Below are 18,744 nucleotides of genomic sequence, written 5' to 3'. Positions count from 1 at the left end.
CTCTCTACAACTCCTCTTTTCAGTGTTCTAGGGTTTCTATCTTTTTCTAGGGTTTCTATATTTTTTAGGGTTTCCACCTCCTATCTTCGATTTTGTAATGGCGATTTCCTTCTCTGATCTTCACACCGAAACTGGAATCAAATCCCTCGATCATTACCTTAAAGGAAAAACCTATATTTCTGGGTAATTTCTACTATTCTCTCTATCTTCTTTTAAATTTCATTGTTTTTATTTTCTACTGTAGATTTGGGTTATTTTCTTTGATTTTCCTTATGGATCTTGGTTTACTGAGCTAAATATCTTGTCAATTCTTCTTGATTCTAGATGCTAATTTCTCAAATATTTAATTTTTATACCAATTTTATGTTACTTGTTTGTTAATTTAGCTAATAATTTAATATTTTGCGGGTTTTATTACTTCCTAGATCTGTTCTATGATTTGGCCAGTTTTTTTTTTTTTTTTTTCCAAGTTTTTATATTGAAATATGTAATTGATAGGTAGTCTTTAAGTTAAAAAAATTGATAGTGTTAAGGTATAAAAAATTAAATACTGCCCTTCTTCAACAGCTTAAGCTTTTGGAGAAGTCGGTAAGTTTCTAACATGGTATCAGAGCCAAAGGTCTCGAGTTCAATCCTCCCTGTTGTAAAAAAAATCCACATGCAATGATCGGGCCAAGGTGGGCCACATGTGTTTGCCAAGTGGGCCACACGTGAGTGGGAGTGTTAAAGTATAAAAGATTAAATACTCCCCTTCTCCAACAGCTTAAGCTTTTGGAGAAATCGGTAAGTTTCTAATAGATAGTTTTATGAGCTAGATCTGTTCTACGATTTGGTTAGATTTCTATTTTTTCTTGAGTTTTTATATTGGAATATGTAATCGATAGGCAGTCTTTTCTCAACTCAACTCAACTCAACTCAACAAAGCCTTTGTCCCAAACTAGTTGGGTTCGGCTAAAAGAGGGTTAGAGACAAGAGAAGGAGCGGACCAGCCGTCGTTTTTGACTCATTTTTTGACTTCTCTCCCTTCTTTCCATCAGCAAGAGAGTATAAGATCCTCCCTTTTTTCCATCAGCAAGAGAGTAGAAGATCCGCCCATTTTCCAGGTTTTAGAAATCTCAGGTTGCAGGAGAGCTTTTTTCAAACCTGATTTTCTTGCTAAAATCCAAGAAACGCTGCCAGGACTGCCCACATTAGCCTGATCATGAACCCTCTTTTACACTGTTTTCAAACTAAAAACCTGGATTCTAAAATCCGCGTATCCAAACGGCCCCCCTTAGAGTTAGAGTCCTGTCCGTTGATGGATGCTTTGGGTTTCTCGTTTTTATTTTCATTTACTTTTTCTAGACTTCTACTGTTCTCTTTATGTTGTTTTGGGCTTTGGGGCTAAAAATTATTTCATTTGCTGCGTGGATGTTCAGAGATGAAATCACCAGAGACGATGTCAAGGTTTTTGCGGCTGTTTTAGGAAAGCCAGGTGGTAAGTTTCCGAATGTGGGTCGCTGGTACGAATGCGTTTCTTCTCATCTTGCTGCCAGGTGAGTGGGTTTGATGCAGTTTTATTTCCTTTTATTATTGGTAATGAATCAATTATCTGAGTGAGTCTATATTCCTTGTTATTGCATTGTTTACATTTCTGTGAATTTGATCCGGATATGTATTTGTATTTTTGTTGATTGGTACTGCGAGAGATGCCTTTTGATGGTTTGAGTTTTTCTTTTCTGCTTCTTCTTATTGCTATTTTTTTTTGTACTTCTCCTATTTTTTGAGATGCCATATGACCAGGTGGTTTTGGCTTTTTTTGTTTGTTAATGAGGTATATGATATCATCTCATTATTTTTTACTTTTACCTGGCAATGGTAATCATATTTGTTGATTGATGCTTATTGTAAAAAAGTTGCTTTTAGTTGTCTCATAACAAGGAGAAAAATGTCTCTTTTTTAGGACGTGTTTCTTTTTAATATTAGCCGAGTGTTATCTTTGTTACAGTTTTCTGTAACTGAATTGTTTTTATTGTTCTGATAACTGGTGTTGAGGTATCAAATATCAGATGTTACTTGATTTGAAACTTAATTGAAGAACCCCTCAATGGAGAATGTTCTGGAAGATTCAAAACATACCACCCAGGGTGGGGGTGGGGGTGGGGGGTTAAAAGAATAGTGTGGCCCCCAATGAATTGAGACAAAGCTTGTAAAATTTGATAGCCACACAATATAGATTAACCATTTGTTAGTTTGTCTGTCAAAAGTCACATATAGAAGTGTTGCAACACTTTTGCCTTGAAAATCATATCGATTAGCTTGTGTAGGTATTCTCATAGTTTAAAAAATCCCTCACATCATCTTGGCTACCCCAAGTGGAGTCCTTTTTACCTTGGACACCTTCTTGTCCGAGTCATCATTTTGGCCTACAACGCCAATCAAAACTCCTTTGACTCCGATTTGACTCTCCCGAATTATGATCTTGACAACCAAGTAATCCAAAGAGCGGTAGTAACAATTAATGAATTACTACTGATCTAAAGGAGGAGGTACAAGTATTTACAAACTGATAAACTACTCTTTGAAAGGTCGGACCTGCTAATTAAAAGACATAAAATAAGTCATAATCTGAAGCATCATTGTCTTTACTTTTTTTCCCTTTGAGCACCCCAGTAAATTTCTTTGAGTCTTAACTGTCATCTCGTGGGCTCCGGCTCCGGACCCTTGTTGTTGGAAACAATGGAGAGGGACAAAAATCGACTGGTATAGGCACGTGACTGGCGAACGTCTCGCGTGTGCTCGCCACAAATTTACCTTTGTAGAACATTTTCAATTTTATAAATAGTGCCCCATCGAAATCATTGTCCAAGGGTATTTTCATCATTCGATCTTCCACCTTTTTTCTTATAAGAGAAACCTCTCAAAGCAGAGTCTAAAATCAACCTCAGGATAGAGTGAGCTCAACTCTAAAGAACAGAGCTCAAAAAACAACCTTCAATGGTGTCTGTAAAGAAGGACGTTCGAAGCTTTGATAAGCTAGACAAAGAGCCGTCAGAGCGCTGCTAGATCGAAGAGGTGGCTCTTGAGGTGCCACCTTCAATGTCGTCTAAGAATGGAAAGAAGGATGGTGATGATCACATGCTCCTTTATTTTGAAGGGCCCTGGATTGAGACTGAATTTCAGACCCTTCACATCGAATTCTCTACTGGGAAGCACTGACGTCATGAATTTGCCAATGGGTAGGACGTCAATCTACAGGAGGATCGCCGAGATCGTGAGGGGCTGGGTTCTGTAGCTAAAGAAAGTGTTCAAGCACATTAGAACGACGCTAGAAGTGATTCTGAGGAACCAGGCACGGAAAGTCATGCCCGGGAGAAGTGGATCATCCAGAAGTGTCAACCGGGATGATCCAATGTCATTGAAATCAACAAGATCATTGTCAAATCATTCCTAGCCATTGAAATATGAGATATGATAACTCGTCCCAACAATCGAGCGCCTTCGGGTTCTTGAATTGATAAATTGACGGTGCGAATTATTAATCAAGAGTTGATAAGAATCGAACAGACAGTTAATTCGCTAAATCTAAGAGGAAATGGGCCGTCGTCAAAATCAACGTCTCTCATTAGAGATTGCAGTAAAATTTGAATTTTGTAGGTGTTAAAGTATAAAAGATAAATAGCACCCTTCTCTAATAGCATAAGCTTTTGGAGAAGTTGGTAAGTTAACATCGTATCAGAGCCAAAGGTCTCGAGTTCAAACCTCCCGGATAGCAAAAATCCACATGCGATGGTTGGCCCAAAGTGGGACCTCATGTGCCACATGCTTGGCAAGTGGGCCACACGTGCCGGGGAGTGTTAAAGTATAAAAAATAAATAATGCCTTTCTCCAATAGCTTAAGCTTTTGGAGAAGTGGGTAAGTTAACAATATGAAATGTTTAGAGAGAAAAAGGAAAAAGAAAAGAAAAGAAATAATAAAATAAAGCAAATATTCCTTCTTATCTCTTTTTTCTCTCTCTTTTTTCCTTCTTTTTTTTCTCTCTTTGCCCCACACGTTTTTCACCCATTCCCTCTGCAAAAACTTTTTTCCTGTCATGCCCCCGAACCAAAGGCATGACATGCGCCGCGTACCTGCAAAATAAAACCTCACATAGGCATGCAATGCTTTCTTATAAAACATTCATATAACATCAATGATACAATCAAAATTTACTTGTGCAGTATTCAGAGCAACTAAAACTTCTAAAGCTTTATATACGCACAACCACTATAGAACATTCATATAACATCAATGATACAATCAAAATTTACTTGGGCAGTATTCAGAGCAACTAAAACTTCTAAAGCTTTATATATTCAGAGCAACTAAAACTTCTAAAGCTTTATATATGCACAACCACCAAAATTCTTATTTACAGACCTCAAAACCCTCTTATACCACATTAGTTTATTTATAACAACATACTCACATCACCAAAATGACAAAAAGCTCACAAATATCCAAGTCCAGAAAATCCCGCAAGTACATGAAGGATCCCTCGCCACGACCAGTCTCAGAACCTAATTTTTTTTTTATAAACCACAGCGAGCTCGAAAGTCAGCAAGTAATATAGCTCAACTAAAGCTAAGTCTAGGCATGCAGAAAATAAATGCAGAATAGAAAATCATATTTTCAGAAATTCAGGATTTACTGTATACATACAAAGTTTGAAATACAAAATCAGAATCACTTGCCGTACGTATTAGAAAATTTATAGTAATAAAACAATGCTCATGTACTAGGAGGTGGTAACAGAACTCCTTTTGCAGTAGATATCAGATACAAGTCGGCAGGGTCAATTGTTTAGCCTCCTTTGACGTAAGACGGTCAACGTACCATCCCATTGGCGGGGCACAGACACACCAACCATCATTAGCCAGACACGAGGGGCATTACCAAAATGTCAACCTCATGAATTTTCTAGATATACCCAGAGTTACAAAATCTCATGCTAAATCTTATTCTAAATCATATTTTTCAAAGAATAATTTTATTTGCAAAATGTCAAAAATTTCCATGCGAAGGCCGTTAAAGTTAGGCTAAGTTTAGTGGCTAAATACTTACAGTATAAGTACTCCCAAACCTCTACGATCAACTACTCAATTACTTGCATAAAGAATTACATACAAATTAAAATATAACCTAAAATAATTATAACGAGCTAGAACACACTAGGAAGGGTTCAATTTTACAATTTAAAGCCTAAATCAGAGATTCCCTAGAAGTATAATTTTTCTCCCAAAAAACCCTCGAAGGTTATGATTTCCTAACCGCCTGATGGAATTGCCCAAGGCCGGACTCGTTGGATAGATAGTGAGGAGGCAAAAATAGGCAAAAATCTCACTTTATAAAACCCTAAAAAAACAAGAAATCCTATTCTAGATGATAATCAAAGATTTCAACCCAAATCTTACCTTCAACGCCAAAAATCAGGTGACCGTCCACAAATTTTAGGCAAAAATCTCTTCTCTTCTACGGAAAAATCGCTCTGTGTGTGTTTCTGTCGAAGAAACAAGAGAGTTCTAGATATTAAAAGGCTGAAGTCATGTAAATGACAAAAATACCCTTCATCCCTTGACTATGTAGAAATTTTGAAGAGGGGTATTTGTGGTATTTCATTCTTCCCTCTTTAAAAAAATTTTGTCCTCGAAATTTAAGATAAAGCAATTTTTATACCTGAGTCATAAAAAAGATAAGGATATTTCTTTCTCGTCTCTTCTTCTAACTCTCAGGTTGCTTCTCTCTCAGAATGGTTATGCCACTGCACCTTAACATATGGAATGGTGCTGCGACGCAGAATTTAGTCCTTTCTATCTACTGTGTGAAGTGATAATTGCTCATATGTCAAGTCTTCTTTAAGCGGTATCTCTTTTATCTCTATCACATGGCTCGGATCATGAATATATTTTTTTAGCATGGAGACATGAAAAACATTATGGATAGCAGAGAGAGAGAGAGAAAGAGTGAGAGCGCGGTAGTGCAAGTCTGTACGCCACTTTTCCTATTTTATCTAGAATATCATAAGGGCCCACATAACGAGGACTCCTCTTGTTGAGGAGTTATGCGATTTGGGAAAACTCAGTCCTCGTTATGTGGGCCCTTATGAGATTCTAGAGAAAGTAGGAAAAGTGGCGTACAGACTTGCATTACCACTATCTCTCTCTGCTGTCCATAATGTTTTTCATGTCTCCATGCTAAAAAATATATTCCTGATCCGAGCCATGTGATAGAGATAAAAGAGATACCGCTTAAAAAAGACTTGTCATATGAGCAGTTACCACTTCACACAGTAGATAAAAATGACCAAGTTTTGCGTCGCCGCACCATTCTATATATTAAGGTGCAGTTGCAGAACCATTCTGAGGGAGAAGCAACATGAGAGTTGGAGGAAGAGACGAGAAATAAATATCCTTATTTTTTTGATGACTCAGGTATAATAATTGCTTTATCTTATTTTGAGGATGATTTTTTTTAAGGAGGGAAGAATGACCCCTCGTCAAAATTTCTAAATAGTCAAGGGATGAAGGGTATTTTTGTCATTTACATGACATCAGCCTTGTAATATCCAGAACTCTCTAATTTCTTCGACAAAAACACAGAGAGAACGATTTTGCCGTGGAAGAGAAGAAAAAAAAGAGATTTTTGCCCGAAATTTGTGGACAATCACCGGATTTTTTGGCCTTGGAGGTCAGATTTGGGTTGAAATCTTTGATTATCATCTAGAATAGGATTTCTTGTTTTTCTAGGATTTTATAAATTGAGATTTTTGCCTATTCCCCCTCCCCCCCCGAACTTTTTCCAGTAGATTTCCGGTAACTTGGTTGGATCCGTTGAAATCGTCTCCTCACTATCTATCCAACGAGTCCGCTCTTGGGCAATTCCATCGGGCGGTTAAGAAATCATAACCTTCGTGGGTTTTTGGGAGAAAAATTATACTTCTAGGGAATCTCTGATTTAGGCTTTGGATTGTAAAATTGAACCCTTCTTAGTGTGTTATATAGCTTGTTATAATTATTTTAAGTTATATTTTAATATGCATATAATTCTTTATGTAGGTAATTGAGTAGTTGTTCGTAGAGGTTTGGGAGTACTTATACTGTAAGTATTTAGCCTAACTTTAGCGGCCTTTGCATGTAAATTTTTGAAAAGATTCTGCAAATAAAATTATTTTTTGAAAAATATGATTTAGCATAAGATTTTGTTACTATGGGTATATCTAAAAAATTCATGAGGTCAGCATTTTGGTAATGCGCCATTGTCTGGCTCTTGATGGTTGGTGTGTGTGCCTCGCCAATGGGATGGTACGTTGGCCCTCTTACGTCAAAGGAGGCCTAAACAATTGACCCCGCCGACTTGTATCTGATATCTACTGCAAAAGCAGTTCTGTTACCGCCTCCTAGTACACGAGCATTGTTTTGTTACTATACATTTTCTGATAAGTACGGGTAGTGATTCTGATTTTGTATTTCAAACTCTGTATGTCCCCATCAAATTCTGAATTTTCGAAAATATGATTTTCAATTCTGCATTTGTTTTTAGCATGCCTAGACTTAGCTTTAGTTGAGCTATATTACTTGCTGGCTTTCAAGTTCACTGTGGTTTATCAATTTGTTTTTAGGTTCTGAGATTGATCGTGGCGAGGGATCCTCCCTGTACTTGCGGGATCTTCTGGACTAGGATATTTGTGAGCTTTTTGTCATTTTGGTGATGTGTGAGTATGTTGTTGTAAATAAACTAATGTGGTATAAGGGGGTTTCGAGGTCTGTAAATAAAATTTTTGGTGGTTGTTCGCATATAAACCTTACAAGTATTAGTTGCTCTGAATACTGCCCAAGTAAATTTTGAATGTATCCTTGATGTTATATGAATGTTCTATAAGAAAGCCTTGCGTGCCTGTGAGGTTTTATTTTGCAGGTACGCGGCGCCTGCCATGCCTTTGGTTCGGGGGCGTGACATGAAACGTCCAACTCTTTTAAATTAGTTTGCCATGTTTCATTTTTTAAGCCACTGAATCCTTTTGTTCATTTCTCTTTTTTTAGAATGCCATGTGTCCTTTCCCCAAGCCATTAAATATTCTCACTCGTATCTTTCTTTGTGGAAGGATATGAGGAAAAAACGTTTTCTCCCTAGGGAAGGAATCCATGAGATATATTTTTTTGAATGGTAATCCATGAGATATTTTACCTATTATCTTTCCAATTTTGTTCTTCTCTCTCTTCTAGAATGGCATGTATCATTCTCTGAAGCCATTGGATCTCCACTATCTTATCATTCCATTCTAGAATGTCATGTGGCAACAATCTCTAAAAGCCAAAAATGTTTTCTCCTTAGGGAAGATATTCATGAGAATTTTTAGCTTTTATCTCTCCTTCCTTGGCTTAATCTCTCCATCTCCAATAGTCATAAGCCAACCAAACCCATCCAATCCTTAATAGCCACGTGGCATGCCTTTGCCATATAGCCAATTCCTACTCTCCTCCTCATCTATAAATACCACCCCCTTCTCTCTTTTTCACCACCAAGCAAACACACCACCTCCCCCCCCCCCCGCCCCTCTTCTTCTCTTTTTTAGTTTTAACCTAGCCCATTCCCCCATAGGTTAAATTTGATTACTCCTTATCCCACAGGCAAAATTCGGTTACCCATTCCCCCTATAGTTAAATTCCGCCAACCCATTCCCCCATTGGCAAAATTTGATTATCCCAATCCCTTTGGTTAAATTCGATTACCTCAATTTCTATAGCAAAATTCGATTACCGAATCCCTCCAGCAAAATTCGATTACCCAATCCCTCTAGCAAAATTCAATTACCCTTTTCCGTCTAGGAAAATTCGATCACCCTTATCCCTCTAAGTCAAATTCGCTTACCCTTTATCCCTCTTGTCAAATTTGGTCACCCCTATCCTTCATCAAATTCGGCCAACACTACTCTCATCACCTTCCTTGTCAAATTTGAGTCAAGGAGAGCGTTGTGAAATGATCTCCACCAATTGTCAAGAAAAGTAGGTACCCTTCTTTTAGGAAAAGTTGTGTTTTTTTATTCTAAATCCATGTCAGTTTTGTTGAAATTATTAGAATCCATGCTAGGTCCATCAATATTTGTTTTGTTAGAATCCATATAATTCTTGAAAATTCATGTTAGTTTCAATAGGTAATTTCATGTTAGTTTCCATTCTAAATTCATTAAATTTGTTAAATTCATATTAGTCTCTTTAAAATTTATCTAGATCCATATTCTTTTCAAACAATTAATTGCAACATCTTTGCATTATCTTTCACTTCATTTTTGCGTTAGTTTAGGCTATAAATCAGCCCTCTAGTGGGCTCCGGCTCCGAACCCTTGTTGTTGTTGTTGGAAACAATGGAGGGACGGAAATCGATTCTTATAGGCACGTGACTGGCGAACGTCTCCCGTGTGCTCGCCACAACTTTACCATTGTAGAACTGCCATCCTGGCTGATTTTCAATATTAGGAATAGTGCCCCATCAAAACCATCATCCAAGGGTATTTTTGTTGTTCGTTCTTCCATCCTTTTTCTTATAAGAGAAATCTCCCAACGTGGAGTCTAAAATCAACCTCAGAATAGAGTGAGCTCAACTCTAAGAACAGAGCTAAAAAAACAACCTTCAATGGCGTCTGAGAATGTAAAGAAGGAAGTTCGAAGCTTTGAGAAGCTAGACAAAGAGCCGCCAGAGCCCTGTTAGATCGAAGGGGTGGCTCCTGAGGTGTCACGCCACCTTCAATTTCGTCTAAGAATGGAAAGAAGGAAGCTCCTAGCTTTGAGAAGCTATAAGAAGAGCCATTGGAGCGCTTTCCTAAGCCTTCGGAAGTTTGGTTGTGAGTCATCCTAATGTAATTTTGTCCGGATTAGCAATTTAAGCAATCATATCATTATTTTTTATGGCCCAAAAATAGAGGGAATTTGTTTGAGGATTTTCAGCTCTTGATTCTGATGATTAAATCCTTGAGGGGCAATCGGGATGATCCAACTGCCAACTTTGAAGGTCTTCAACTATGAGATCACAAGATCGGATATTCGGATGATTAAGTCACTATTGTAGGCCTCCGTCGGCTAAAGTGGAACAAAATGGGGGTGTCTACATGTGTAAGACACTAAGACCCGACCTTCGAATAATACTTGTTTGTTATTGCCTTACCTTCGAATAATACTTGTTTGTTATTGCCTTACCTTCGAATAATACTTGTTTGTTATTGCCTTAACCCGATCATCAATCTAGGTCGCCTAATCGTCGATCCGAGAATTTGGAATGGTCTGATCAGCAATCTCAATCATCTAATCGACGATCCGATGGTCTTGATGGGGTTCGATCATGGATCTGAAAATCCGGCCCTTGATCTGAGCAATCTGATCAATTCGTTGGCCTTGAGTGATCTAATTATGAAACTTAATTTTTTTAGCTGTTGATACTACCCGATCACTATTTGAACGTCTAGGCCTTGATTATCAAAGATGCACTTGCATCATCGACCAAAGGTAGAGCCGGGTATTATAGATGAGGAAAAGAAAAGGAAATGGGAAGACAGAAACCTCCTTTTCCAGCGCTCGATCCATCTCCAAGAACTGACATTGGAAAGGGGTTTTTCTCGATTGTAGCATGGTTTCGAAATTTGGTTTCTTTGATACAGATAGAGTGAGAGATTGGGCTCTGTATTTGTGAAGATTGATATTGCAGCGGGATGGGATTATGGGGGTTTGAGAGCTGAGGTGGGGGGATTAATTGATTGATTGTTTGTTGGGTACTGAAACCCTATGTTGCGGTAGGAAAAATCAGCCCATCTCCACAAGATCAATGATCTTGATCACATGATATTAAGGGACTTGTGCTTCGATCAGTAGCATATAGGAGGGAAGGGGTTTGAGTTTCTGCTCTCCCTCTCCCGCTCTCTAGTCAAAGCTCCCCCCACACCTTCATGCCTGATAGTCAAAGCTCCCCCCCCCCCCCCCCCCCCCCCCCCCCCCACATGCCCGAGAATTAATCCATTGATCTATCTGACTAGGGATGAGTGCGTGGGAGGATAGGGAAGTGAGGGTGAGAAGAAAATATGGTGTCGCCTTTACTAACTAATTGGAGGGAAGCCAATACACAAACGTCCTTTTTTCTTCAAGTCCTTGACGGATGAAAGAAGTGTAAGGCGGTAGGAGTGAGAGGCGAAGAAAGCGGTGGGGATACGGAAGCTGGAAGGGAAGATTTTGGCCGAAAAAGTCTCTGAGAATAGGACTCTAAATGAGGCAGACCAAGCCATAGCGTCGGATGAAGAAGCTTTTCGTCATGAAATCAAGTATCTTTTAAAGGAGTTGGATAAATGTATAGTAAGAGGGGGCCCATTTTAGAATGGGTGAAGAAAAGCTTTTTTAAAGAATGAGCAGCATTGGAGGTTATCAAGAGCACGGTGGGAAGATAAAATGCTTTGGCAATCTTTTTGGACCCTTCCAGGCGTGGCTAGGTTTCCCCTAAGTGGCGAAAGAAAATTTTATTTGGGAAATGGTTTGATTGGATGACTCACAGAATGGTACGGGTGGGATGTCAAGGAAGGTTTGGGAGCGCCGGTCATTGGTCTTATCGTTTACTCTTTGTTTTTCTTGTTCTTAGTAATATCTTCCAGGTCTTTAATACGTTGTAATACTTAGGGGGACTACTGGTCCCCCTAGCATGTATCCTTCTTATGATTTTAATATATTTCTGTCAAATTTCAAAAAGAAAAAAGAAAAAAAAAAGAAACTAATTGGAGGTGGGGTTGGTGTGTGCGCGCGTGCGTGCGTGCGTCGGCCTTATTAAATAGGTGGTTGGAGGGTTATTGGGTGTTGGGGTTATCGGGAATGACCCATCTATTTCTATCTCGACAACCTTATCTTAATCAATATTGTATCCGTCCATCACCCTTATACTGAGACTGCTATCCAGGAACAACTAGTGTCCTCTTATACCTTAATCTTAGTTGGTATATTACATAGAGAATCATGACACTTCCCTTTCAAGTTCCGAAAGAACAATGGCAAAATGCCATGCATTGTTTGATGAAAGAGTTATGATTAAGGAGGCTATGCTTACCATTCAAAAAAGGAGGCTATGCTTGAGATATTGACTAAACCATGAAAAGGGTGGAGAATTGGAGATTGACAGTGTCATCATTTTTTTACTTCTAAACTTTATGTAAATTCTTATACCATTTCCTTTCTTGTCCAGGGAAACATAGGAAACTTGTGTTTATGTTATTCATCAGCATCTTAGAACGAATCCAGAGGTATTATTGAGTCATTGTCTTCTTGGCAAATTTAGGCATCCATTACCAATATGTAGAAGTGTGAAGGTTGAATCAGTTTGAGCTCTAGAACAACACGCAGAGTTTCTTTCCTGTTCTATTTAATTATTATGGACATTCGCTGTTCTTTTTATTTTTCCATATTTCTAGGCCAATGTACTTATTACCGAGAAGGTATTAGTTAGTTACATTTCCTGAATTTCTTTTTATATACTTTTGGTTATTCATCTTCTCCACTTGCTTAAACAGTTACCAAGATGGTACTTATTTTATTTGCTTCCTTGAACTAATCGGGATCACAAAACATAATGCCTTTTGCCTTTCAAAAAAAAAAAAAAAACAAAAAACAAAAAACAAACAAACAAACCAACCATAAGGCCTATAAAGATGGTAAAATCAATTGCAGTCATTAGAAAAAAAAAGGGTAAAATCAATTGCATCCGTTGTTGTTTCCTATTGGTATCTGTTTATCGTATTTCTAAACTCTGAGTGGAAATTTCTTTCAATCCTCTTGGTGAAGCTGAAGAATTCACTGATGGTGTGCGGAGCAGTTGTGGCTCCAGAGTGATCAGTTACTAGGGAAGCACATTGCAGCATCAGGGCACTTTAGGCCTTGTTTGAATCTAAAGGATTTTTTTTTTCTCTGGAAAAAAATTTCTCCTGAAAATGAGCTTTCCAGCATTTGAATAATTCATTTTTCATGTATTTTTCTTCCCAAATCAAAATTTTTTCTTGTTTTTCAAAATTACATTCCTGCTAGAGCATTGAATTTCTCTTTCCATATATTCTCTTCCCAAGATTTTTTTTCTCTACAACCAAGTTCCAAACAGCCCCTGATTATGTCAGTATGGCATCACCAGCTTTTATTTTTTCACTTTGCTTTGAAATTTACTTGATAGTTTTCATAGGGAAATTGCACCCACAATTCTGGAGGTGAGTATTCTCGTATGAAGCGAACCATAATTCCCCTTGCTTTGATCTCTGTCATGATCCGAGTTACACCTTTGCACATAATTCCTCATTTGTTTATTAAATAGCCTGTTCTTTTTTTCTTATTGAGTTAATGTGTCTGCTGGTATCCACCATCTACTTCGCCTTGCTGTTGGTATTTGTCTTGCTGATTGCTGTACTATACCAAGACTACTCTGCTCTTTTTCCATCAAAGCGCATTTGGTTTTGAATTTCTTTCTCATGAATCCCTCTCTGAATATGGATTGATACTTCTTTCTAATAATTCTTCTTTTCCATTGTTTCAAGTTTTGAATGCCTTATGTTTTTTTTTTTCAGGTTCCCTGGTGAAGCTGTTGGCGTGAGAATTGCTGGCCAAGCTGTACCTCCTGTAGCTGCCCCGGTTGAGGAAGCTTCAAAGGTCTGCATGGCTCTTCTTGATTCCCTTTCATGTGTGTTAGGTTATCTTGGTATGGCACAGAAAAGGGCTTATCTAATCAAGTATTTGATTAACATAAAGGGAAAATGTGCAATGGCGGGAGCCTCGTGCACTGGGCCGCCCTTTTTAAAGGGAAAATGTGCAAATTTATGCATGTATTTCAATATTAAACTTTCATGTGTATTTTTTATATGTATGTATATATATTTATGTATATGTGTGTGTGTGTGTGTGTGTGTGTGTGTATATATATATATTAAAATATATATGTACATATAAATTTGTATATATGCATATCAGCATATGCATGTGTGTGTGTGTGTGTGTGTGTGTGTGTCTATATATATATATATATATGAGGAAAATGATTGTGAGCTTGAAGCTCATATAGCTTATATGAGCTTGAGTGCCCAAACACATGTGGGCCCACATTGTTAGGATGATCCAAAGAATTCATTTGAAAGGCCCTTACATAGATATAGACCTGGCAAACTGGTGGGTCGGGCTGGGTCAACCCGCGGGTGATGCGGGTGTGGGTCACACGGGTCGGGTCAGGAGATGACCCGCATTTTTGCGGGTCAGAATTTAGGTGACCCGCGCGGCCCACGGGTGGGCCGGTTCAACCCGCGGGTCACCCGCAAATTCAAACAGTTGCTTATTTTTGAAAATGTTATCACTGGATTTTGATGAGGGGGGTATGGCCGGCACCGTGGGATGATCCAAACTGTCTATTAGATGGCCCACAGTCTAAATAGGTTGTGCCCCAAAAATCATTTCAATAGGTTGATCCTAACCCTCTGATCTATAGAGGGTTAGGATCAAGTGATCAACCCTCTAACATTCAAATCGGAGGGTTGGGATCAACCTATGGTGCTAGCCACAACCTATTTATATTCTATGGTGCCAGCCATAACCTATTCAGGCATCAAACCCTTAAAAAATAGATTAGCATGACAAAATCACCATCCTTTACATTAGAAAAAAAAGCCATCTAACTAGATTAGCATAACAAAATCACCACCCTTAAAAAAGCCAACTGACTTGCGGGTTGACCCGACCCGACCCGTGTTTTTGCGGGTTGGGTCACCTGCGGGTTAGTTTTGACGGGTCACTAAAACTCAGACCCGTGCCCGCAAATTTGCGGGTGGGTCGGGTTGGGTCGACCCGCGGGCACGGGTCGCTTTTGCCAGGTCTACATAGATAGGGTGTGTACAAAAAATCAGCTCCATAGGATCATCCTAACCCATCCAAAAGTGGAGGGCAAATGGACAGACACCGTTTGCCACAAATCTGCCCACCCTCCGCTTTTGGAGGGGTTAGGATGATCCAATGGAGCTGATTTTTGGTACACACCCTATCTATGATGGGGCCTTGCAAATGTATGGTTTGGATCACCACAAAAAATGTGGGACCCATGTGGTTGGGCCCTCAAGCTCATATAAGCTATATGAGCTTCAAGCTCACAATTATTTTCCCCTCTCTCTCTCTCTCTATATATATATATATATATATATATATATATAACCGAGTAGGATCACTTTTCCCATATATATATATATATTTATATTGTATATAAATTTAGGGAGATGATATCTGTAGTCCTTTGTTTTGATGTTGACAATGCTCTCTTTATTGTACACTTATTGCATGCCACAATTCTCAAACACCTATCAACATCTAATCAGAAAGTTTTGAAATAGAGGAGTGTCAGTATCCAAAGAAGGGAGGGAGTTTATGGCTCTTTAGCTTGTTACCATGTTGCAATTAAGCTCTTTCAACCCTGTAACCCGCCTGTTAAACATTTCCTATAAAAAAATTGCGCTAGTTTTTTGGCTTTTTGCTTGGTCAGGCTTTCGACTTGCTTGCATGTCTGGTTTAATATTTATGACTGGGTTGATATTGTCTTGACTCTTGAGGTCTTTAGACTTGGCTTCTCTTCTCTTAAGTGGGTCACATAGGCTGCATACTTGAAGCTATAGCTTTTGACTTGGTACTGAAAGACTTTCTTCATTCTGCAGGATGCTCCAGAGGGAGGTGATGATGATTTGGATCTCTTTGGTGATGAAACAGAGGAGGAAAAGAAGGCAGCAGAAGAGCGTGAAGCATCTGTTAAAGCTTCTTCCAAGAAGAAAGAGAGTAAGCTTTTATTAATCATAAAATTTTGTCAAAAAATCTGTTCGTGTGTTTATTCATCAGGCACTTGGTATATAAGTTTTAGCCATTGCATGAGACCTCTGTGCCGTTAGAATTAGAGGTTTAATTTCAGATCTTGTAGATTTGTAGGCCTACCAGAGCCTACAGAGTAAAAATAATCTAAGGGATGATAGGATAAAACTTGTAGCTCCTTGCTCCCTGCTATTCCTTCTGTCCCCGTCTGGAAATTATAATATCATTTCTGTTTCCCAAATTCAGGTGGGAAATCTTCTGTTCTTTTGGATGTGAAACCTTGGGATGACGAAACTGACATGAAGAAGCTAGAAGAGACTGTTCGCAGTATTGAAATGCCTGGCCTCTTTTGGGGAGCATGTACGGTTCATTTCCTTTACATTAATCATATTTATCTTCGGGAAATGATATATTCGCCCCATTTTCTTTTCGGGCCACTCCCTTCTAGTGTAAAAAGACTAGTTATGGATACACTAGATGGGGTGGCCTGGGGAAGTAAAAGCGGCAACTAATCACTTCCCTTATCTATTTAACAATACCTGCTGACCTCAAGAGATGAATTTTGACTATTGTCTTTGGCTTGCAGCAAAACTTGTTGCCGTTGGTTATGGCATAAAGAAATTGCAGATCATGATGACCATTGTAGATGACCTTGTTTCGGTAGACACCCTAATCGAGGAACAACTCACAGTTGAACCTGCTAACGAGTACATACAGAGTTGTGACATCGTTGCCTTCAACAAGATCTAAATTGATGCCTTGGTGGTAATCCTTCAAAATTTTCCCATCATTCCTCTGCTGTTTTTTAGTCATTTTCTAGTTCAATTTAGTTTTGCTGGTGTACTTTTCCTATTCTAGTGTTTTTGTTTTTGTGGTGCGAGATGACTGTTATGATCACATAGTGATTATGATTTATCTTGTCAACTTCTTATCCTGCCTCATAAAAGCCTTTGTAGGCATATCGGGTTTGAGTACATTTTTTTAAGTTATAATCTCAGTGTCTTTTGGATGTATTCTTTTTTCTTAAAACTAGAATGGATACTGTTTATTTTCTTTTGGTAATAGGCACAAACTGACTGTTTCTTGCGACTCGTGTGCTTTGCCATTTTGAACTGCTAGCAAGCTGATCCGATAGAACCCAAAGCATTGTCAGTTCCCGGGAAACAATCCTATTCGAAAACATTGTGTGAGATAATGAGAAGAAGAAAAGAGAAGTACAAGACCAACACAAAGCCAATGAACATATTTGGATTGCAAGGAAAAACATTTCCTATGGAAATGATATGATTACTATAATTTAGATGGATGTTATCATAAATTGGAGGCTTTCTCAGACTCAAAATTGAATAGGGTTGGTTCAGGTTGTATCTTTTTTCCTGTAGAAAAAAGTAGCAACTTTACACATATTTTTCCTTTTTGAGGAATGCCCTTCCAAAAAAGGGAGCAAAGGGTGCCCGTATTTAATGAGATCTGACCAATAGGGGCGCCCTTTGCCCCCCTTTTTTTTGTAAGGGGGCCTTTGAATCTAGGGTTGGTTCAACTTGTCTCTGAGGTGTTTTACTTGCTTTTATTTTATGGGTTCTTGATTCAACAAGCCCGGGTTGTCTCCCAGGTGCATTGAAAAAGAAATTTTACAGTCATTTTATGGGATTTGCTAGCGTCCATCGCAGGAGGCATTTCGTGGATGGTCTGTTGCATGTGAGAGCAGCCACACAGGCTCACTTTTCAGCAGATTTTGTCTTCATTCATGAGGTAGCTGTGTTCACATGCAACGGACCATCCGCGAAATGCCTTCTGCGATGGACACTAGCAAATCCCTCACTTTACACATACTTTCAGACGACTTTTACATCTGTAAAATTTCTTTTCCAATGCACCTTAAAAGTGCAGAAACCTTGAAGTATGTGTAAAATGATTGTTTGAGGAATGCTAGATTCACAGGCCCCTTTGCAAATAAAGGGGCAAAGGGCGCCCCTATTGGTCAAATTCCATTTAAGATGGCACAAGAAATTAAGATTTAAAGTTGATACGATGAAAGTACCATACCACGGTTATATCTGAAACTAGGGATTTTTGCTGATTAGTCCCTACATGGCAAAATAATTGGTTATTAGTTCCTAAGAAAAGCATATTGGCTGAACAATCATACTTTTAGAAAATATTTGCTAAAAAGGTCCTTAAAACTCACGAACTTCAATTTTCTCCGTTAAAAAAATTTAAAATGGCAAATTTACCTCCCAACCAATTTAATCAGTTTTAGTGTTTTTTTATTTCCCTTCCAATATTTTTGAAAAAAAACTAGGAAATAAGCATCAATATTATCTCTTCCAATATTCTCGTAAAAAACCTTCAACAAAAAAAAATCATATTAGGAATTAAATAAATTGAAAATCCCTCTATAATAAATTAAATAGGGTCGGTCTGAGTTATCTTTTCTTCATAGATAAATAAAGTAAAAAATTTTAGGAATATTTTTCGTTTCTAACTTTTCTAAGAAATTCCTATATTGGTTGGATTGCAAGAAAATATCTCTGATGGAAAATTATTTCTATGGAAATTTTTTTTGTTGAGGAATTATGTTTGATTAATTTAGAGGGATAACATCATAAACAAAAGGTCCCTAACTGAAAAATTGAATAGGGTTGGTTTACCTTATCTTTTTTTATGCGTAAGAAATAAGAAATTTTAGATTTTTTTCCTTTCCGAACTTTTGTTTTGGGAATAAGAACTAGGGTATGGCTTCTAATTTTAGTAGAAGAAGAAGGGAGAATTTCAAAGGAAAAGTTAAGATTGGAAGAGATAATATTGTTGCTTATTTCCAAGTTTTTTTTTTTTTTCTGAAATTATTGGAAGGGATATCAAAAAACGCTAAAACAGATTAAATGGGTT

At 38.2% G+C, this 18,744-nt stretch overlaps 1 protein-coding gene across 1 annotated transcript; it reads left to right on the top strand.

Annotated features, from left to right (window-relative positions):
• Window positions 1-16,868, top strand: LOC143846062 (elongation factor 1-beta 1-like). The gene is made up of 6 exons (XM_077354507.1): window positions 1-183; window positions 1,419-1,535; window positions 13,590-13,671; window positions 15,708-15,825; window positions 16,102-16,215; window positions 16,442-16,868. Exons 1-6 carry the CDS (start codon window positions 98-100, stop codon window positions 16,603-16,605), a joined length of 681 nt encoding a protein of 226 aa, XP_077210622.1. The 5' UTR covers window positions 1-97; the 3' UTR covers window positions 16,606-16,868.
• Window positions 16,869-18,744: the final 1,876 nt, after the last annotated feature.

This window comes from Tasmannia lanceolata, unplaced genomic scaffold (genome assembly GCF_043159265.1).
Source record: "Tasmannia lanceolata isolate RefF3 unplaced genomic scaffold, GAP_Taslan_0.1 ptg000002l, whole genome shotgun sequence".
Classification (NCBI taxonomy): domain Eukaryota; kingdom Viridiplantae; phylum Streptophyta; class Magnoliopsida; order Canellales; family Winteraceae; genus Tasmannia; species Tasmannia lanceolata.
This window is presented reverse-complemented; position numbering and strand designations above follow the sequence as displayed.